The 22767-nt window shown below is 36.0% G+C and overlaps 1 protein-coding gene across 1 annotated transcript in view; it reads right to left on the minus strand.

Moving 5' to 3' along the window:
- The window catches only part of A2M (alpha-2-macroglobulin), a 41210-nt gene that overhangs the window by 14150 nt on the left and 4293 nt on the right, over nt 1-22767 (minus strand). Inside the window, exons 5-22 of the mRNA XM_041736281.1 lie at nt 20526-20546; nt 20079-20247; nt 19363-19447; nt 17651-17771; nt 16787-16901; nt 16520-16629; nt 14319-14480; nt 12687-12914; nt 12372-12435; nt 10872-11014; nt 10078-10227; nt 7578-7745; nt 7016-7124; nt 5328-5448; nt 4419-4647; nt 3570-3690; nt 2901-3022; nt 2449-2500 (exon numbers count right to left, since the gene is read on the minus strand). Of these exons, the coding sequence (XP_041592215.1) occupies nt 2449-2500; nt 2901-3022; nt 3570-3690; nt 4419-4647; nt 5328-5448; nt 7016-7124; nt 7578-7745; nt 10078-10227; nt 10872-11014; nt 12372-12435; nt 12687-12914; nt 14319-14480; nt 16520-16629; nt 16787-16901; nt 17651-17771; nt 19363-19447; nt 20079-20247; nt 20526-20546 (2290 nt within the window). The remainder of the gene's footprint in view (nt 1-2448; nt 2501-2900; nt 3023-3569; nt 3691-4418; nt 4648-5327; nt 5449-7015; nt 7125-7577; nt 7746-10077; nt 10228-10871; nt 11015-12371; nt 12436-12686; nt 12915-14318; nt 14481-16519; nt 16630-16786; nt 16902-17650; nt 17772-19362; nt 19448-20078; nt 20248-20525; nt 20547-22767) is intronic.

The following is a 22767-nucleotide window of genomic DNA, read 5'->3' on the forward strand; positions in this document are numbered from 1 at the left end:
GCATAATATCCTCTAGTTCCACCCATGCTGTTGCAAAATGGTTAAGATTTTATATTTCTGATGGCTGAGTAATATTCATATATATATACACCACATTTTCTTTATCTATTTATCTGTCGAGGACATCTGGGCTCTTTCTATTGTTTGGCTATTGTGGACATTGTTACTATAAACAGTGGGGTGCAGGTGTCCCTTTGGATTGCTACATTTGTATCTTTTGAGTAAATACCCAGTAGTGCAATTGCTGGGTCATAGGTTATCTCTACTTTTAATTTTTTGATGAACCTCTATACTGTTTTCCAGAGTCACTGCACCAGCTTGCATTCCAGAACAGTGCCTACTATTAACCATATTGTAACCTAAGCACTTGCCAATAGGATAGATTTCATATTAAGTCGTCTCATCACACAATAAAAATATGATAATAAAGAGAGTAAGAGGAAACTTTTGGAGGTGATGGATAGGTTTATAGTATGGATTATGGAAAGAGTCTTAGATGTACACTTATTTCCAAACTCATCAAATTGTATGCATTATGTTATTATGTTAATATATGCAATGTGTATTTAAATTTAACCACACAATTAAATACATAATAAAATTACTCATATATTATTTGTATGTTAAAAAACTCTCTTACATTACCTCAAAAAAACTTTTGTAAGAAAACAGATGCCACAGAGGTAAAAGACAAATCACCAAGTGAAAAAAAATTACAACTTATTCAGTAGATAAAGAATCAGCGTCATACAGATGAATCAGAAAAAAGACAAACCATTAAAACCTGAATGGTCAAAGAATATGACGATGTTCATAAATAGTAAAAATAAGCTCATCCTCACTTGTGATTAGTTTGAAAAAACAGTATATTTTTCATCCAAATTTTTCAAGGAAAATTTAAAACTTTGATGGTTAAAGATGATGAGGATGATGCAGGGAAATATAAAGGTGGGAATATTAACGTGTTAGGTAATAAAAAAGGTCTTTAAAGGTTTATTAAAACTTAATATACATGTCGCCTCTTAATTATGAATTTCACATTTGGTATCTACCTTAAATATACTTGCATCTGTAGATAAGGAGGTATTCAATCATTCAGTCTGGCAAATACTTAAAAAAATAGAGGAATAGCCGAAAAAAACAATCAGAACTGTAATATATTGGTAGTATGGCATAAAAAGGGACTTAAAGGGATTACCTAGTTCTGTAATTTAACATGGTTAGATTTCTAAGTCAGGTTGCCAAGTAGCAAGTTCTAAAATGTTACTTAGTTATAGACGTTATAGAATGAAACTTATAACATTTACATAAATCACATGTATATAAACAAATTCACCTGTGCATATTATTTCTAAACATATATGGATGATCATTCAAGTATTGAAAAATATTGCCAAAAAAAAAAAAAAGAAAAAGATTGCCATTAGTGTGAAGTTTTGTTTTGTTTTGCAAAGGAGAATGTATTTTTGTAGTACATGGGTAATTAAATTAATTTTAATAGAACTACTTAATGATTAAATGCTCTAGATACATAAGAAATAAATCAAAATAAATCAAAATGAAGAACTTAGGAATGGAAGAGAAGCCATGATAAAAGGATTTGGTGGTAAATTCACTCGAATGTTGAAATAAGGCTAAACAACCAGGCAATTAAGGTTTTAGAACACATTTTATATATTTGAAATCTTGACAGTACAATAAGCATAATAAACATAAATTAGGACGTAGACAGAAAGGCAACACATGTATGATGTTGATTTGACATTGTTTGAGTTGAGAATACATTGTGTTGTTAAGTATTTATTATTTAATTTTATTTGTGTGTGTGTGTTGTTAACTTTCTTAGTGTAGTAAGTTTCTGTGTTTTTGTTTAGACTAGAAAATTCTCCATCAAGATAAAGTTATATCTTCTGCTGTGAATTTCTTTAGTCTCTTCTCAAATGACTGATAGAGCATGAGGTACAAGGTAGAATCAAACAAATATTGATACTACAATAATAGTACAGACTAGGACAATTCTTTCTTCAGGACATAGCATGGTCCTGTTATCAAATGCTGTTAGCTATGCAAAACTGAATGTTGGGGTGGTTTGAATTCAGCTACTCATATATTGTAATACTAAATATTCAAGGAAACATTCCCTTTGGCAATATTCATTGATTCTACTTACTTTCTACATAGCCACATCATATACTGGTCAGAAAGATATTTGGGTGTTTGCACAGGTGCTATAATTGATAAAGACTCAGAAGCATGGGCTAGGGATAGTCTCTTGATCAAATTATGTGGCTTCTCTAAGAACCAGGTGCCTTGTTTATCAAATGGTTTGATGGTTCTTTGGGTCTTAAGTCATAGGGAAGTGTGGGAATAAGATACAAAATTCTTTGAACTTAAAATGTTACAGAAACTTTAGACAATACTATTTTAATTGAGATGAATGACTCTTACCTGATGCACAGAGCAGGGAGTTGAATGTTGTTTCCATCTCTAGTCCTTCAGGCTTTAGGGAAAGAAGGAAAAGGCAGAGATGAGAACAGACATGGTATATTGATAGCAGAACCAAAATTTCTTAATAGTGAAGAGAAGAATTGGAGCTGACTTCCAAATGCATTACATAAACAAATCTGTAAGTATAAGCAATATGAAGGAGACAGGTTGATAGATGAGAAAGTGAGGAAAAATTACGTAAATATCAAGAGAGAAAGATGGAGAAAGAGATAACAGATAGAGAAAGAGAGAGGAGAAAATATTGTGAAAAAAAAAGTAAAAAAAAAAAAAAAGAAAAGAAAATATTGTGAAAAATTCTGTGATTATTTAGCCCTTACCTAAAACTTGGAACCTTGACTCACCGTTGTTTTTATTGGCTCACCATGATCTATCAAATGGGTAGGCTTACTTACTTCAACCAGCAGGGATTTAATGATGGTGTCTTTCTTTCCATATTCAGGGACCACTGTCACCTCAGTCCCACATAGCTCTTGTGACTCCAGTGCCTCTGCACTCACGGTGAAATTCACATTTCCTAAAAAATGGTCAGTATAGATGAGCACTATCTCCTTTCTCCATGTCTCCAAACCTCAAGATTTGTAAGTGTTCAATGCTTTGTAACTTCTTTTTGTTTTATAAAACCAGAGGAACAGGAATGGGAGGAGCATCAACTAGAGACTAGTGATCCTAGAAATCCAAGGTGGCGATAGATGGAGGTAAAGGAAGTGAGGGTAGTCTAGACATCCTAGAATAAAAGACAAAGGACAAAATACTCTACCATGGTGTGTGTGTGTGTCTTTGTCTGAGGGAATTAGCACTAGATATAAGGATTCTACTGATATATACAATCCTTTTTTTTTTTTTTTTAAAGATTTTATTTACTTATGCATGAGAGACACAGAGGCAGAGACACAGGCAGAGGGAGAAGCAGGCTCCATGCAGGGAGCCCGACGTGGGACTTGATCCCGGGTCTCCAGGATCACACCCTGGGCTGTAGGCGGCGTTAAACCACCGAGCCACCGACCTGCCCTGATATATATAATCCTTGAGTAAAGAATTGTCCCTAGGAGACTGTCCCTTACCTAAAGCCTTTGGCGTTACTGCCCAGGACACGGTTTGCCGGCCATTCCCACAGATGCAATGAGACTCTTGTTCCTTCTCCTGTACTAGGAATGCAGGATTTGGGTCTAGTTGCACACTAACCTGAAACCACATGTGAGACAGAGACAGATCACAGGGAGAAGGTGACCAAAGGGAGAATGGTTTGAAATAATGTATATTGGGGGATTGATTAGATTTTAGGTTGCCTAATACTTCAGATGATTCAAATGGAGAGCGACTACCTTACAGTGGATCTGACATCAAAATCTTTGTATTTTTGGATAACTACTCTTTCATGGGGTGAGACAGGAGATGAGGAAAAGTCATGATGGCATGTTGCCTGTGAGGGCTGTACTTCTCTGGCCTGGGATCTTGACCATTCCCTCAGGTCTCCCAGGAGAGTATATAAGATTTACAAATGGTTATAGTTTTGGTGGAGATCAAATACTTACACATAACTTTTAAAGTAAGGCTTACTATAATTAATGCTATATGATATATGAAAGTTAAATATCTGAAATGTAGAAGTTTTTCAAAAGCTTGGGGGATCTAAGACATGAGAATGAAGTGCGCTGATTTTTTATCACTGTGTCGGAAATCTTCATCGCATAAGCTTCCTAACCTTATGGGGTTGGGGTAAGGGTCAGAAGTTTGTTTTAAGTTGCAAGTATATGGAAATATTATCAACCATAGCTTCTATACCATATGAATATCTTTGAGAGTATTACTTCTCGGGTGAGCACATCTTACACTTGTATTTCAAAAAATGCAATTTTAAATTTACTTGGCTGTTACACTTTGTGTTCAGTGTACAACAGAGAGGTATTTACCCGGATGCATTTGGAAAGGTAGTTGAGGACTGTGGCCTTGAGGTTGAAGGCTTCTCCACGGATCACAGAGTAGGGCATTGTGAGCTCCACAAAGAAGGGCTGGAAGGCTTGGAGGGAGGTGGGAAGAGAGAGACCAAGTCCAGTGTCGTTGGACAGACAGAGCGCCCCTGCCTTCCACTCCGTGATGGTATCAGGGACTGTCACTTCCACTTCAGCCACCCCTGATGAGCTGGGGAGGAAAGAGATGCGAAGAATAGAACATAAACAGTTAAATAAATCCTTTCCAGGAAGAGAATCCCTATAAATAATTCTATTGTCATGACTTAAATGCACTTAGTAGAAAAAGCAATGAAGGAGAGTATAACCAAGGCTTAAAGTTGGAAAATAGAAGGAGTCCTTTCCTTCCAATTCTGTTTTCAATTCTAGTTAGTATCGAAATCCTGTTTTGACATATAATTATAGCATTATCTATTGTAGACAATATCATTATGAACTAAATATGTAATCTGAGATTAAATTTTGCTCTTTGAAATACTTTTCCAATGAGAGCAGACTTATAAGCTTTAATTCTACTACTACAGTGTGTAGTTGGCCTGACTGATTCTGTATTTAACTCAAAATTGTTGGCCAGGGAAGGATCTCTTATAGGTGTTAGTCTGTATAGTGACTGGTCATATGTAGTCTTTATTCCCATTTTCTGGAAGTCTTAGGATTAAATGTATACAAAATTTCTTAGCTCTGATATAAATAGAATAGTGAGACTCTCATAGCAGAAGTGTTTATGTTAAACCCCTCCTGAAAACAGCAATATATCTAAAAGAAATACTTGGATATTGAAAAATTAGCTAAAAATGGAAAATGGTGAGAAGTCTGTATTGTTGCGTTTTACATATAAAGAAAGTTGCTTACTCTACCACCACCAAATCCCAGATCCACGTCTCAGGGAAGTACTTTCGCACAGTTTCGGTGAGAGGCTCGGAAACATGGACCATGTCTGTAAGCTCATGGGCTCTTTGCAATTCAGATATTACTGTGGTGGGTAAGAGAGGAGACAGAAATAATGAATATAAAGATAAAGAGATTGTAATAGATTTTACAAAATATATAGACAGGGTAATGGAATAGACAGGAACCCGGAGAGGATGCTTCGGTGTTCAGGCAAAGCTTCTTTGAGGAGGTGATATTTTAGGTGAATTCTGTATTCTTCGATTAAGTTCTAAGTGAGCTGTGGGAAGAGAATCACAAGCAGAGAGCAGACACCTAGAGGCAGGAAGAGTTGGGATTGCCTGGGGAGTAGAAAAGGAATCCTCTGCGGTTACTGTGCATTATCTCAAGAGAAGAGAGATAGGACGTGGGTTGGGAGGAGGGCAGGAGTCAGTGTCCATTTGGTGTGTTCCTCTGTGAGATCAAAGAAACACCGTATTCGGACATGATGACAATGGGTCTCAGAAAGTTAAAGGAGTGAAGGATCAAGGATAAAAAAATTCATTATTTCCACAATGTGCCAAAAGGTCAGTCAGGTTCTCTTGCCTATTTACCTTCTGTTAACGGTATGCCAGTAAATATTCAATAGCCGGCTCTCTGAAAAAAATTTGTGCATATATATATATATATATATATATATACATACTTGTATATACACAAGTTTTCTATAAATTCTACTCTAAAGGTGACAGACTTTAATTTATACATAATAAAATATATATAATAATATTTAAATTCCACATCATCAGTTAATTTTCATTGAATGTTTTCCTGATATTTGACAAATTTTAGTTTGTACTCAATCTATATTCCACCATGATTTGACAATATCAGACTAGAAATAATGTTTGGTTACAATCTGATTCACCAGTAAAGCAGCCATTTCACTGACAAATGGATGTGACTTTGACATGAATATTGGCTGATAATTTGGGGATGTTAAAGAGTTTCCTTACCTAACTGGTGAGAATGTAGTCCCAACTTGTGAACATTTCTGTTTTGGTTTATATTGATCCTCTGCCTGGACATGATCTTTCCTTCTCAATCTTGCATAGTGATACATCTCCATTTACCAGAGGCAGATTCATTATGAATGACTTTCCTGGTTGCTCAATCAGAATTAATCCTTTCTTTTATACTGCATCTCTCTCTTTTTTAAAAAAGATTTTTATTTATTTGAGAGAGAGAGAGAGAGAGAGAGAGAGAGAGAGCATGAGCAGGGAGAGGATCAAAGGGAGAGGGAGAAGCAGACTCCCCACTGATCAGGGGGCCTGACTCGGGTTCGATCCCAGGACCCCAGGGTCATGACCTGTGCCAAAGGCAAATGCCTGACAGACTAAACCCAGGCACCGCCCTCCTTTTTTAAATGGGAAATGCAGTTAACACACAACATTACTATACTTCTCAGAAAATTTTCCATAGCTGGCCTTTTATTCTTTTCAGCGTTGCTTATTGACACAATCAGAGTTTTGGGGTTTGTATTGCTTTATGATCTTGAGAAAGAACCTTACTATATCTGAATCACAGGGCCGTTTTTGTTAATTTTATCACATTTTATCTTTTAAAAAGTTCTTTTATTTGATTCAGTATATTAACTTTTATTAGTTTTTTACCTGGAGAAGCAAATAGTCTTCGAGATGAGTGCGCCATCTTGTGTTCAGGCTGTTCACATACTTTGGGTTTATGAATCTTTGTGTTGGTGAATACCTTTAAGCCCATATCCTGCAAAGGAAATTATTACCTAATCAGTACATAATTATTATAAAATCTATATAAGCACAGACTTCATTGAATTTCACAATCCAATTAGCTTAATGTGGAACTTTTAATGTTCATATCTGTAGAAGTGATATTGGTATACTTGTGGAGGTAATTTTATTCTGATGTTAAGACTCTTTTAACAGTAATATTTTATATATGTGATATTTATAAATGACACAAGGCAATGAATTTCAGGAAAAATTAAAAAAATTAAAAACCTTAATAGTCCAAAAAGTTCTAGCCTTGGCTGTGTTGCTATTAGTAGATCTGCTACTATTAGTGACCTTGAAGTCACTTGACCTCTCTATGTCCCATTACTCTCAATTATGGCATGAAGGCATTACAACAAATACTTTTTTATATATAATATTTGTAAATGTTTAGAATGGACCATCTCTAATATAAGGAGTTTACCTTTAGGAAGCTATACATATCTTTTTCATTTGTATTTGATACAGGGGAATACTTGACTCCATTGATATAGATATTATGGTGATGGACACAGTCTCTATCATCTTCCTCCTGTTGATTTAAGCTCCCAGGGAAACCGCTGAGGTCCTTCACTGGTAGCAGGTTATAAACCTGTACAAATGCAAATGACAAAAAGACAAATTTATTTGTGGCTTATTCTTCTTAAGGGCAAAGAGAAAAGAAAAAAATAATCACAACCAGTCTTTGTCTGAGCACCATTATTGCTTCAGTAATTTATAGAGATGATTTTTTTTAAGATTTCTCTTATTCATTCATGAGAGACACATAGAGAGAGGTGGAGACATAGGCAGAAGGAGAAGAAGGCTCCCTGCAGGGAGCCTCATATGGGACTCCATCCCAGGACCCTGGGATCATGACCTGAGCCAAGGTAGATGCTCAACCACTGAGCCACCCAGGTGCTCCTATAGAGATGATTTTGAACCTATTTCTTTTGAACAGTTTTAGAGGGAAAAGACAATTAAAACATTCCCATCTTTGTACCCAAGCATCATGATAGTTTGTTACACAGTTCAGAGGCAAACACTAGACTAAAACTAAAACTCTCTTGAGATAAGTTGATGTCTGCTATAGTTAAGACATGGTATAAAACTTTAGGATGATAGAATACAATGATAGTTTTGTCTCTCCTTGTGGTTAGCAGCTGACCCAGTGTGTACCAGAGTTATTGAATACTTGTTCTAAATTGGCACATCAATAAGTATATATCCTCTATATAGGACAGGACAGTATTTTCTTAGGTATTATTCATGCGAACAAAATGCTCCAGAGCTTCACCCAGTACATAAAATAGAGCAAAATGATGCTTTCAAATTAATTTGAAGGGGAAGAGTAAGACAGATGTAAAAATGCTGATAGAGCACAGAGAAATTATATTCAGAGAAATTCAAAACTGCTTGACCAAGTAAGTAGTATAATGAAATTAAATGCTTTTTCTCAAAAGTAGTTCCTTCTTACTATTCTCTATCTCCCCTGTATGTTTTTTTCTCCAAAGCATATTATGTATTATTGTTTATCCCATCTATGGAAATATAAGTTCCATGAGAGCATGGCTTTTTGTCTTTTGAGTAGTTCACTGCTAGATCCCCAGCAGTTCAACAAACAGTGGGCACACCTAGAGCACAGCAGGCACTAAAAATGTGTTGAATGGATGACTTATGTTACTGAGAGCAAAGTGTTTCATTAGTAAAATACTCTCAAGACTTGGGTGGATTGGGCTAGTCTTCTACCCCAGGCCTACTACTAATTACCTGAAAGCTTCTGCTTTTTTATTGACAAATGAATAAGAGAGTCTATCTTATCTATCCTTATAATTTAGAACCTCCCTGAGAACTACCAAATTATGTTGTATAAACATAAAATGTTATTTTTCCATGTATCCCTTTTGTTCCCACTATTGAATTGTATTTTTTAGAAGAATTCTTTTTTTAAAAAAAGATTTTATTTATTTATTCATGAGAGATACAGAGAGAGAGAGGCAGAGACATAGGCAGAGGGGGAAGTAGGCCCTCTGTGGGGAGTCTGATGTGGGACTAGATCCCAGGATCCTGGGATCATATCCTGAACCAAAGGCAGATGCTCAACCACTGAGCCACCCAGGTGTCCCTCTTGAGAAGAATTCTAATATTTTCAATTAAATTCCATTTGGAAGGACCAAAAAGTTAAAAGTATTTTCTTATAACTTCCTTTTTTAGGGAGTAAAATATAAATTTCCCTTTGTAAAATTTTGAGACTGAAAAAAATAAATCCTGTAAGTAAGAGGTTATTTCAGTTGGCTGCATATTAAAAATTTGAAGATACATGCAAACTGTTATTAGCATGTGTTGTTGTTTCTCCTCATTCCACTTGAGCATATGCTTGTGCTATCTCTTCTACTCACCCAACCTTTTAACAGATTTCACTCATCAATATAATTTATGATATCATAATTCATTTTTCCAAATTTTTATTCATCAGACAATGTATATCTTCCTTCAGAAATTGTTTTCATCTTGGGACATACGGTGTTTGATATAATTCTTATAAAAACAGAAATTTGATATTTCATATCCGTTTTAGTGCAGGTAAGTGCACCACTTTTGTTAGGCTTTTTCAAATATTGCAACTAGTTTGAAAATACCTATTACTAATTTCTAGAGCTCAAGGATTTCAGGGGCTTTGAATGGTGCATGATTGATTGATATTCATATATAAACACACATATACATATATATGTGTATAGGCATATAAATTATGTAAATACATATAAATCTTGTATTCAAATGTAATATATTTCTCATCAAAAAAGTGCCCATGAAGGAGATCAAATCTCTAAACTAGAGAAAGATAATTTTAATAGATCGTATCTTACTCAGGTAAGCATTTCTCCTCGTTCTGAGCTCTTGGTGCAGCCTCTCCTAACTCAGGGGAGCTGCGGGGAACTCACCGAGGCAGCGGACAGCTCAGCTTCTGGCTTAGCAAGCAGCACACTTTGGTCCACAGCTCGGAGCGCACACAGGGACTGAGGAGATGCTGAAATTTGCAGGTGGGCTTGTGAGGCCGGGAGACTTTGTGTTGGCCGGAAGCTCAAGTCCACCTGTGGAATTGGGGATGGTGGTAGAAAAAACAAAAGTCCTGATTTAACTGTGCATTCACAAGCATTTCCTGAGTGTTCCTCACATTCAATGCATATTCACTTTGTTTGACTTGGTGGTGGTTGGCGCTATGTGAGCCTTGAGGCTTTTTGTCCCCTACACTTCACTCTGATTCTCAAGAAGTAGTTGAACCATTATAATGATATCTAATTATTCTTATAAGTTATTACATTTGAGATGCCTTTTTTTTTTTTTTACCTTTGGCACATGGGAAGGTGTTTATCAAGTACAGGTGGAATGTAAATGGTTCTAGATGCTCTTGCATTTTTCTTTGGGCTCTTTAGTAGTCTTAAAAACTTGCTTACAGGTTTTCCAACATTTCATAGTGGGGGAGCAAGGTACTCTGAACTGTATCATATAGTAAGAGACAATGTATGGGAATTTTGAACTAGGAGTCAAATGATAGGGCTTCTTTTTTTTTTTTTTATGATATGGCTTCTTAGTGGGACTCTGCCATTACCTTGCTGAAAATTTCTGGAAAATTCATTTAACCCCTCTGGCCCCAGTGTTCACATACAGAAAATAATTGATAGTAATAGCAACTTTTAGTTTTAAATGTTGAAAATTTTATGATAAAAAAACCTACCTTGTTGGCTAGACAGTTTTCAACCTTATATTTTGCAGAATCCCCAACTACTTCCCCATCAGGTAAAATGGCATAGATGAGTAATCGAGCAACGGGAGCAATGTCTGACTCCACGGGGACTGACATGGAAAAATGGCCTTTCACTGGAGCACAGAGAGAATGAGGAAGTGATTATGGGTTAGACAACTCCCCAGGACTGACATGAAATTTCCCTGTTGCACAGAGCCACTTTTAGGAGCCTGGTCTGCTTACGGACTGTTTGTACTAATTGGTATAACAGGTATAAGAAAATGTAGATGTAATAAATAAATGTTTACCTCTAAGGATTCTACACCACTAAGAATTCTGGCTTTATTTTTAAAAAGGATTTTATTTATTCATGAGGGGCACAGAGAGAGAGGTGGAGGGCAAAGCAGGCTCCCTGCAGGGAGCCTGATGTGGGACTTGATTCCAGGACTCCAGGATCACAACCTGAACCAAAAGCAGATGCTCAACCATTGAGCCACCCAAGTGCCCCCAGAATTCTAGCTTTAGAAAAAACTTTATTGAAGGGCTTTCTTCTCTTACAAATCATATAATGGTTTCACACCAATTTTCAACTTTAGCTCATCTATATAAAGTTCTGATGCTATCTGAGGGTATGGAGACATCCACTTGGCTACTATTTGATCTAGATTTCACACTAGAGAAGGGAAATAGAACCTGAAGGTATGTGATATAAGAGTAAGAGTTTAACACATTGTATTTTTTAAAGATTATTTATTTATTTATTTATTCATGAGGGACACAGAGAGAAAGAGAGGCAGAGACACAGGCAGAGGGAGAAGCAGGCTCCATGCAGGAGCCCGATGTGGGACTTGATCCCAGGACTCCAGGATCATGCCTTGGGCTGAAGGCAAGCACTAAACCACTGAGCCACCCAGGGATCCCCCACTAACACATTGTATTTATCCTTATATTTTATTTAACTTTCTATGAACCAAATTTTGTATTTTTTTAAAGAGGAGTACTGTGCTCCTTTGATAATTGTTTTTTGATGCCCACATAGGTGTTTTATAAGTTGCATTAAGCTTCTGTAAGTAAATCTACGATGGTGCCTTTTCATTGCTATGAAGACTATTAAAAGACTAGCTCACTGATAGTTTTCTTGTAAGAAGTCTTTGAAACTTCCTTAGAGGGCGGTACCTGTGTGAAGAAGCTCCATGAATATTTATGGCTTGAAAATTTTGAAAATTTGGAATAAGCATAGATTCTAAAACAACAGCATCAGCATTTTAAGTAATCTAAACAGAAGACACTGAAGGAAAAGAAAATAAATATTTGATAAAGGGCAAAAAACCCAAACAAACAAAGACCAATTCTTTCCCCTTTCAACTTCTCATTTATTGGAGTCAGATGGAAATCATCTCTCTTTATTTGAAACTATTTCTGGTATTTCTGCAACATAACACTGAATATGTTGGAGTTGGGGCAGAAATGTGGAATTGTGGAAATACTCACTTTCTCCCTGTTCCACAGGCAGCACATGTGTCCCAGTCCGGACAATGCCTCCCTTTGCCATTATCTGCCGAAAAAGGAAAGGAAAAGGAATATGACTTGCCTGACAGAAATCTCATACCCCATGTCTTGCCCTTCATGTGTTATGCTTGTTTTATTGAGTTCCAGCTGGCAATAATTAGCCCTAAGAGAAGTCAAACTTTCAGGAGGAACATGGGTAATAAGTCAAAGTAGTGATGTCTAAAGAACTTCATAATTTCTTGCCCCACAGAGGGCTTTTGTCTACGGATAAGTCAATGGAGTGGCCTTCCTTCTCACCAGATAATAGAACACGAGCTCCTTCAGCTCCTGCAGGACCTGTCCATTCAGAATATAATGTGCTTGGATTGTCTGAGTTTGGCCACAGGGCAGTTCACGAGGCATGGGCTCTAGGTGGACAAAACTCTTGCTTAGGGAGAATACAAGATTAGCAGTGTGATCAGCTTCTTTGTGTTCTATCGACAGCCACTGGTAACCATAACAGGGACGAGGATCCTTGTGTCTGACCTAAAGAATTTAAAAGATGATATTATTTTCTAGATCACGTCATAGAGAATCAATGGTCTTACAAAGGTGCATTAGTTCACTGTCCTACCTTAACTAGTACCTAGAAAGCTTTTGCTCCACAGTAACAAGTGAGAACTTAACACTGCAGAGGCTCCTTGGGTTGGTATGTAAATTTCTGAAGAGCAAATTTCTGTGTACAGAGCATCTTTTGCTCTGTTTAATTTGTTCAACATTTTTTAAGCCACTTTACCTATGCAGACAGAGACACTGGAGCTATAAAACCTAATTGAGGAGACTAAATACTCTCCAGAAACTGAAGAACTACATTTCAGAAGCCTATTTATGATGGGTTCCAAATAGGTATTATGAATAAATGTGATATTGCTACCGTAGAGGTCAGAGAACACTTTCTGTCAACAGCTTTGGTTCAAAAGTTGAGTTGGTGAATTAGGTAAAATCGACCTCTCCTGGGATGTCTTAGGTTGATTATTTTTAATGCTTTTTTGGTTCCTGACTCTTAAGGTTCATAAGCTCTATTTGAGTTATAGTTTAACTTTTCTCTATGTGGAAGTTTTTCCTTATTCTTTCAGGCTTCCTCTACCCTCATCCTCACCTGCCAAGTGGTATGAATGAATCCTTGTGTCAGTAAAACACTTAATTTATATTTTAATATATGTTCTAGAGATAATTGGTAAATGATACATATTATTTGAAAATAGTATTTTTATTCTCAAGATGAAGACGTTGCCTAGCACATAGAAAACACTCAAGACATTTCTTGATTGAATAAATGAAAGAAAGCTCAATTTTTAATTACTAGGAGGTTTGGGCTTTCATGCCATCTATTTAAAGTGTAATCAATAAAATATATCATTTATCTCATTTATCATTGTTATTATGTAATATATATTGTGTATCTGTATATCTCTAGATGTGTATCTTCATCTCTACTGATGAATAGAGAACTCTATGCTATACCAAGCAAGTTATGTGGGTATAACAAAAATCTGAAGAAAATTAGAATAGCAGGACCAAAATAAAGTAAGAACAACAATTTATAGAGGATATATACTTGAAACTAAATGCTAGGGATGTTAAACTGCAGTTTTACAATAATAATATTCAAGCTAAAGGGGGCTTACTAAGTGCTGTAATATGTGTTCTTTTTTCATAAGTAAATTTTAATTTACTTTTATTTCAAAATAACACATCAACTGTTAAAAAAGAAATTAAACACATTTAATCCCACCACCCTGAAAATTAAATGATATTATATTTATTTATTTATTTACTTATTTTCCATTTCCATAGGACTAAATACTACTTGGAAATTTCATCGCTTTTAGGTTGCAACCTTATTTCCAAGTCTACTTCAGGTTGTTGGTAACTTCTTATCAAACTTACCCTGACAGTGAGAGAGGTACCCATAATGTTGGTGGTATTGATAGAGAACTGAACCAGGCCATGCTCATCAGTGGTAGCATTGGAATTATAGTTAGCTTCATTTGCTGTGATGAAGATGAGTTCATTTGACATGGGGACACCTTTCCCATCCATGAGTTGCACCTGAAGATTAAAATCTGTGGATCAGTTATATAGTTAATATCCAGTAGTTACCAAACATTCATTTTATGTCAAATACTTATTATGTCCTATATGTTGAACATAGTTCTGGGCATTGAGGTGGCAGCAGTGAACAAAGTTCCTGCTATCACAGAAAAGAGATAGATGTTAAATGCATAAATGATATATATTTATTTGTTAGTAATCGGCCCTAAGATGAATAATAAAGCATTGTGGGGGCACCTGGGTGGCTCAATTGGTTAAGTGTCGGACTCTTGATTTTGGCTTAGGTCATGATCTTGGGATTGTGAGATCCAGCTCCGCATCTGACTCCACACCTAGTGTGGAACCTGCTTAGGATTCTCTCTCTCCCTCTCCCTCGGCCCCTCTCCTCCTAAGAAATAATATAAAATAAAGGAGTGTGAAGGAATGGAGAATCATGGAGCTAATGATAAAAGAGTGACCTGAAAAAGGTATTCTGTGGATATTTTGGAAATGCCATGTACTATATAGAACTCTACAGAACTCTATAGAGATAGAGACTCTATAGAGAGTCACAGAGCACAAACATCAGATGTAATGAAAATTTTTAACCCCTGAGCCAAATTTAATTGAGCCTCAAACACTCATTTGTGGCCAACCCTTAACTTTCTATGGATTAGTATTCTAAAGTATAATAAGTGCACAAGTTAGCAATTGCTAATGCATTGCCCTGTGTACTTTTCTAGTTGTTTTTTTTTTTTTTTTAAATATCTGCTTCTCAATGTAGATTTTCAAATTTTTGGAAGGTAGGCAGATATTATTGGGCACTTCCCATGTGAAAAATGCAAAATTGAGGAGAATCATACAGTGTTACATAAGGGCCTAAGGGCAAATTACTGCTAATATTGAACTCAGTAGGTGAGTAGTCCAATTTAGATTGCAAAGATGATGGTTCTTTTTCAGTAGAGGCTACTTTTGGTAGAAAGAAACACAGCTGGAAGACTTGGATCAGTATTTGTAATTGATTAATAAAATCTGAGTTTGCCAATGAAATATTGGCTGCATTTACAATGATAAAGACAGGTACAATTCTGATTCTTTTTTGATGAGAGAGTCTTACAACTCATAGGGTAATTATTTAGCAGGAATGAAATATCAAAAAAAAGTAGTCTGAGAAATACTGAATATTGAAATATCAATATACTCTGAGAAATTAAAAATAAAGGGATTATTCTTTTTAGGAAGTGACTAAAGTTTCCCAAATAGTTTTCTGTCATAACATAATCAAAACATTCTAAAACATACTCCACCCTTCCTTAGTGGGGTCTAGTCCCTCCCTGTTTCTCAGTTTCCACACCTAATACCTCATAACATTTCCATTAAGAATATCATGCACAGTAATGATACATTGACAGACATACAATTGCCATCTCAGACTTCTGGAGTCAGAGAGATCCATTTACACATCTGCTTATAATAGAAAAAATAACAATACAAGATATTTTGTAGATACATGAGAGAATTTATATTTTTAAAATCTGGAAGTCTTAAATAGCAGTATTTTACCCTTATGTGTACTGTTTTTTAAAAATATATTCTGGTTATTATAGAGAAAATAATGTAAATATAATAACAATGAAAGGAACATTAGGTCCAGTAGATTCTTTTATAGTTCAAAATAAAAATTAAAGCTACCTACCCACTCATTTCCATACAAAGTTAGTGTTAGAAGGCTAACACAAGTGGCCACTATGAATTTTGAGATTCGTGTGAGAAAAAATAAAAATCTGAGACTACCAGTAAACCAAGAAAGATTGAGTGATATCACAACAATGCTGTTTCAAAGGTGAAAAAAAATACTTCTAATTTTGATGGTGCTTTAGAATGATTTTGTAGATTTCATTTATAAATTTACAGAGGGACAGGTTTATTTTTATGTGGTTTTATGCTTTTGGTTATACTAATCAATAGATAATAAACCAGGTCTGGTTTTAGCATAATATGATGTACTTATTAGGTGATAATACACAATTTGATTTGTGATTTAGAAAATACTCCACCTGCCCAAAGAAGGGGATCCCTTGTCTAAAATATGGGTCCACTTTCACGAATGAGAGTTTGGTTATGGTTCTTGTAATTTCAGCGGATCCTTTTCCAGTTAATTCTACCTCTGGAAAAAAGAAAAAGAAAATATGAGTTTTTTTTTTTTTTGAAGGATGATATCCCTGAACTTCCTATACTACTATTTCCCTTTCAGTTCATAGTTCAGGAAAGGAAATAAATCGATGTACATTGTTTTTTCTTCCATACCCATGAGGTACACAAACCTGTTCCTTCTTCTTGGATCTTGGCCTCCACTTCAAGTTTCATTTCATATCCTTGTCTTTTCATCTGGAAGATCTTGGTTTTTATTTGCTGAGAGAAGCAGCCCTGGCTGTTTAGCTAGGAGGGGATAAGATAAAATACAAAAACATAATACTGGGCAGATCAGTGGTCTTTTAATCTGGTAGGATTTTGGGGGCACAATATAACCTAGGGATTTTCTATGATAAGAACACTAAATATTCTCTAGGAATTAATTATGACTGTATTTCACAATTGTATCTGGTTTATCAGATGTATTTCTTAATATCTGATATTCCCTAGAGTTAATGAGATAAAAATGTCTTAACAATTTGTGGGTAATTCTGCTGTAGCAGGGAACTAACATTTCACCAAAGTCAGACTCCCCTTCCATAGCATGCACCTGCTGCTGGGAAGGGCTGCACATCTGGAGACTGTTTCCTACCTCCTTGACACCGGGGGCGGGGGGTGCTATATGACAAATTCTCACTCATGGAAAGAAGGCAAAACCTATGCCCTTCCCAGCCAAAGTGATTAATAGGTGTAATGCTTTTTCTTCTTCCTTCATACAAGTAGATGCCCAAGGCAGCTTTGGGGCCAAGTATTAGAGATTGCTCAACTTCCATTATTCTGGGGGCTTGATGAACCAAGAACACCCACAGTGGACAATTCCGAGAAATAAATAATTCCCATTGTGCTAAGTCACTATATAAAAAATTAGTACAATATCTCTTCTAGATTGCTCTCTTCTAGCTTGCTCTCTTCCTGAGTTAGTACCAGGTTGTAGTTCACTGCTTATCAACAATGTCTCCATTGTTAGACCGTAGAAGGAACAGTCTTCTACCTACCTGATGACTGAATTTCTCACAGACAGCCTGTGACTCTCCACTATAGCAGTTAGAAGGGTTACTGTACTTTCTGCACACTCTCATAGTTATATGTCCTGGGACGGGCTTCCCATATGTGTATCTGCCATAAGAACATTGCCAAATGAATCAAAGCAGACATCGAACATCCCCATTTTCTATCTATTTCTATTTCCCCTTTAGTATGTTTATTCTGTATTTCTCTCTAATCTCCGCAGGGCTCTCACAGTGTCGAAGCAAGTGGGCTAAGTTATGACCTTTTTAAAAAAATCTCCAGTACCACATGCTGAAATTGACTATAGCCTTCTTTGATCATATCTTTTTTCCTATAATTTTTATTTTTAATTTCATCTTTAAAAAGATAGATTTATTACCAAAGCTACATCTATTCTTAAAAGAAAAAGAAAACCCAGCACCAACAAAACGAAAATGAGAGAGAAAATGCCCTCAATTCTATCTAGGAATACAAACTATTAATACAATGATGTTTCCTTCTATTAACCTCTTCCGATGTGTAGCTCTATTTATATGACTTTTAACTTGTCTACTTTTTACAAAAATGGGGTTATGATTATACACACACATATATGTGTATATCTATCTTCTATCTATCTATCTATCATCTATCTATCTATCTATCTATCTATCTATCTATCTATCATCTATTTGTCATTGATGGTTGATGTGTTTTCAAGGGTATTTGTTTCCTTCTCTACCTAAAAATATCCTTTGTATCTTTATTTGCAAGAGTATTGGCTCACCAGTTATGTGGGATCAGGAACTCGGTGGCAATTACTCTGAGACAGTGCTGGAGCACGGACTCAGCTAAATCATGGATGCCTTACATGTGTGGCCCTTAGGCAGGGCTGGACTCTTCACTCTGTGTGCTCTATCTGCTAGTGCTACCACTGGACTACTGGGATGGGAGCATAAGATTTTGGAAACATGAATTTTTAAGTTGAAAAGGACCAAACTGGACCAAAGGTCCAGTCTCATCAGTAAAAACGACAGTGCTGACAAGGTGCCTGGGTGGCTCAGTTGGTTAAGCATCTGCCTTAGGCTCAGGTCGTGATCTCAGGGTTCTAGAATCAAGCTCCGTTTTGGACTCCCTGCTTAGTGGAGAGTCTGCTTCTGGATCTCCCTCTGCCCCTCCCCTCTTTTTCTCAAATAAATAAATAAATTCTTTAAAAAAAATGGCAGTGTTGAGAGGTATGTGACAAGCCTTAGGTAGACCAAAGAGTCAGCTGAGATTTTGGTAATATGCCTATCTTTACAAATTCTGAATCTAAGCTGTTTTCCCACTATGTATGCAAGGTCCGGTAAATGATCTGTTGATGACAAGAATTTCCTTTCCAACCTGGGGAGGGGAAAGTGATTATACCCTTTAACACTGTCCTATTTGCCTATGTGTGTGTGTGTGTAGCTTTGTCACTTTCAGAATCAATCCTAGTAGACAGCTTCCCTAGGAACAGTTGCTTGACCCATGATAGTTATAATAATGTTGATAAGGACAAGAAAGAAAATAAGAGGGAAAAATAGAGAAGCAACAGGTGAGGAAGGTTCCAGAGATGGGATGATCCCATGTTCTTTAAGTATTTGTGCTCCCACTGTTCCTAAAGAAACGAGTCAAAATATCACAAATGGTGAGTCTCCTTTAAATAATTTTTCAAAAGATTAAAAAATATGTAACTTACAGGCCACACACTGAAACATTCACTTCTTCTTCCAAGATAGTGATTATCCTTGGCATTGTTACTTTCACTTCAAACTTGGGAAGCACTGTTCATTGATGATAAAGGAAGTTAGTGATTATTTTTCAACTTTTGGGGAATTAGTATTTTCAGTAACAATTCCCTAAAAATATTTTAGGGTTCTGAAAAGGTAGCTATACTCTCCAATACAACTACCTTACTATCAAATGGATATTCTTTTTAAAAAGATTTTATTTAATTATTAGAGAGAGAGAGAGAGAGTGCACAAGCAGTGGGAGGAGCAGAGGGAGAGGGAAAGGGATAAGCAGACTCCCCAATGAGCAGGAATCCACACACCCCATCATGACCTGAGCCAAAGGCTGATGCTTAACCACTGAGCCACCCAGGCACCCCTCAAATGGATATTCTGATTGAAGGACTCTGACAGATCACTGAAGCCTTAATGAATTATGGAAGACTTCTCTAAAACAAAGATGTTTTACATTTCTTTGAGATTAAAAATTATTACAAAAAATAACCAAGGTATATGAAGTTCTCTTCACAGATCATTGATAATCTCATTGGAGTGAGACATAAATGACTCTATTCAAAGCCCAACCTCACACATAGGAAATGGAAGGACTCTAAATAAGCTCAAATTCTGGGCCCAGAAGTTTAGATATGAAGAAAAATGCTCCATGACTTTTCATAATCCATACCAAATTCTTCCACGGTGAAGGGGTGCTCTGTCGTTTCACCTGATTCCTTCTGCACCACCACCTTATAGGAGCCCTGAAAGGGCTCAGATGAGAGGGGAAAGCTCAATTGCTTGAGACCATTCTCTAATCTGAGTTTCTGCCATTGTGTGATGCGATTTCCTTTCGGGTCCTATGGATACAGTAATTGGAACTTACAACAGAGCCTAGAGCATTAGAGACAATAAAAGACATCTATAGAAACTCCCATGTTATCCACAAAGAGAACCAATGGTGTGGTGGTGAGGGGTGGGGAGGGCAGATGAGTCAGAACCATCTAGCACTATATGAGCTTGAAGGTTTCAGCCTTAATGTCAAGTTTCTGGTATATTGTAAAAACCTCTCAAAAATCAACACTTTCTCTACATTTATTACTTTAATTCTGATTGTGGAATGTTTCATGTTGCTTACCTGAATATATACTAGTGGAATCTGAAAGACAAAAGAGAAATAAAGGAATGTAGAATTATTCTCAACTATTCTCAATTCTGATTTATAAGCAAAACAGCTTTTTTTTTTTTTTTAAGCAAAACAGCTTTATGTAGAATAACTCTCTGTAGTAAAGTAGAAAGGAAATCCAGGTTAAATTTTACAAAAATTTTAATTATTCTATTTTAAGCAATTAATAAATAATATTAAGAATCTATTAGGCTATCAGCAACAAATATCCATGTGCACAGCCACTCATTAGGAATGGAATTTACTAATATTACTTAAATTCCAGTGAGAAATACTCCTTTCTTATGAAACTTTACAGATTAAAAAATGAACACTAACTATAAGAACCACACTCAGATCCAAATATTGAGATGTGTCACAGAATTCTCACTCCTAAGAATAAAGAGGAGGAATAGCTCCTCTACTATCAATATTTAGTCATTTTTTAAAAAGTAATATTTATTAAGTGCTCACCAAGTGCTATACATCATTCTAGGTGCTGGGAGTACAGAAAGGCACAAAAGAACAATATATCTGATTCTAGTAGGGTTGGATATATAAGAAACACACCTGCAGGGGATCCCTATGTGGTTCAGTGTTTTAGCACCTGCCTTCGGCCCAGAGCATGATCCTGGAGTCCCAGGATCGGTCCTGCATCCAGTTCCCTGTGTGGGGCCTGCTTCTCCCTCTGCCTGTGCCTCTGCTCCCCCTCACCCCAACCGCCTCTCTCTCTCTCTCTGTGTCTCTCATGAATAAATAAATAAAATCTTAAAAAAAAGAAACACACACGCATATATATATATATATTTTGGAGATAAATATTTTATATACTTAATATTTACATATTTATAATATGTAAATTATATGTAAATATAAACACATATTCATAAGTTGATATTCATTTTATATTCAGCATTCATTTGAGATATATATATCAATGATTCATTGATTCAGCATTCATTTTACATATGTATATAAATATATAAATGATATATATCTCAAGGGTGACAATATATGATAAATACACACACACACACAGACACACACACACACACACACACACACCTGATTTACATCAGGTAGTTAGATGCTGAGAAGAAAAAATGGTAAGGCTGCTACAGTGATGGATGAAGTGTTTATTTTAGATAGAAGAATGAAAGTAGAAACTAGAAGACCAGCTTCAAGGCTACTGCAACAGTCTTGTTTAGAGGTGATATTGGCCAGGATGAGATTGGCAATTAGGTTGTAATAAATAGAAATAGTCTGGATATATTTCAAATTAACATGATTTTCTGATAAAGTGGATGTAGGTATGGGAGAAAGAGAGAAAATGGATTATACAATAATCTTTTTTTTTAAAGATTTATTTATTTTAGAGAGCAAGAGTGGGAGAAGGGACAGAGGGAGAGAGAGAATCTCAATCAGACTCCTGCTGAACTGAAGCACAGAGCCTGACACCAGGTTCCATCCCAGGACCCTGAGATCATGACCTGAGCTGAAATCAAGAGCAGGTCAGTTAACCAACTGAGCCACCCAGGTGCCCCATGATAGGCTTTTGTTTTAGGAATTAGAAGAAAAGAATTGCATCTGAAATAAGATGTGGTGGAGCAGTAGATTTGGAGAGAAAAATGAGGACTTTCTGATTTGATCTTTGCATTAAAGTTGAAAAAGTTGTTCCTTATAAATATCAGGTGTTAGTCTCAAAGAACAAACACTGATTACATTCTTCCTTTATTGAAGAGGTTTTGGTAGGTGTGTTTAGAAAAATTCTAAATCTTTGAGAAGTTATTTGAATTTATAAAAATTCTAAATCTTTGAGAAGTTATTTGAATTTAAGTTATTTGATGATGTAGTATGTGTTTTTAATTTGCCTAATTTAACATACTTTTCTAATTTGCTTAATCGAAAACTTTATAAAGAGTAAGTTTAATTGTGTGACAACTGACTGATTACCAGTACTAAGATGGAAAGAATTAGCTACTTTCTTAACCTGGGATTCTGGTTTATTTTGTTTTATTTTATTTTTAAATCTTTTATTATTTTTTAAAAAAGATTTTATTTATTTATTTATTTATTTATTTATTTATTTATTTATTTATGAGGAACACACAGAGAGAAGCAGGGAGATAGATGCGAGGAGCCTGATGTGGTACTCTATCCCCGGACCAGGATCACTCCCTGAGCCAAAGATGCTCAACCGCTGAGCCACCCAGGC

Source organism: Vulpes lagopus, chromosome 21, assembly GCF_018345385.1.
Source record: "Vulpes lagopus strain Blue_001 chromosome 21, ASM1834538v1, whole genome shotgun sequence".
NCBI lineage: Eukaryota > Metazoa > Chordata > Mammalia > Carnivora > Canidae > Vulpes > Vulpes lagopus.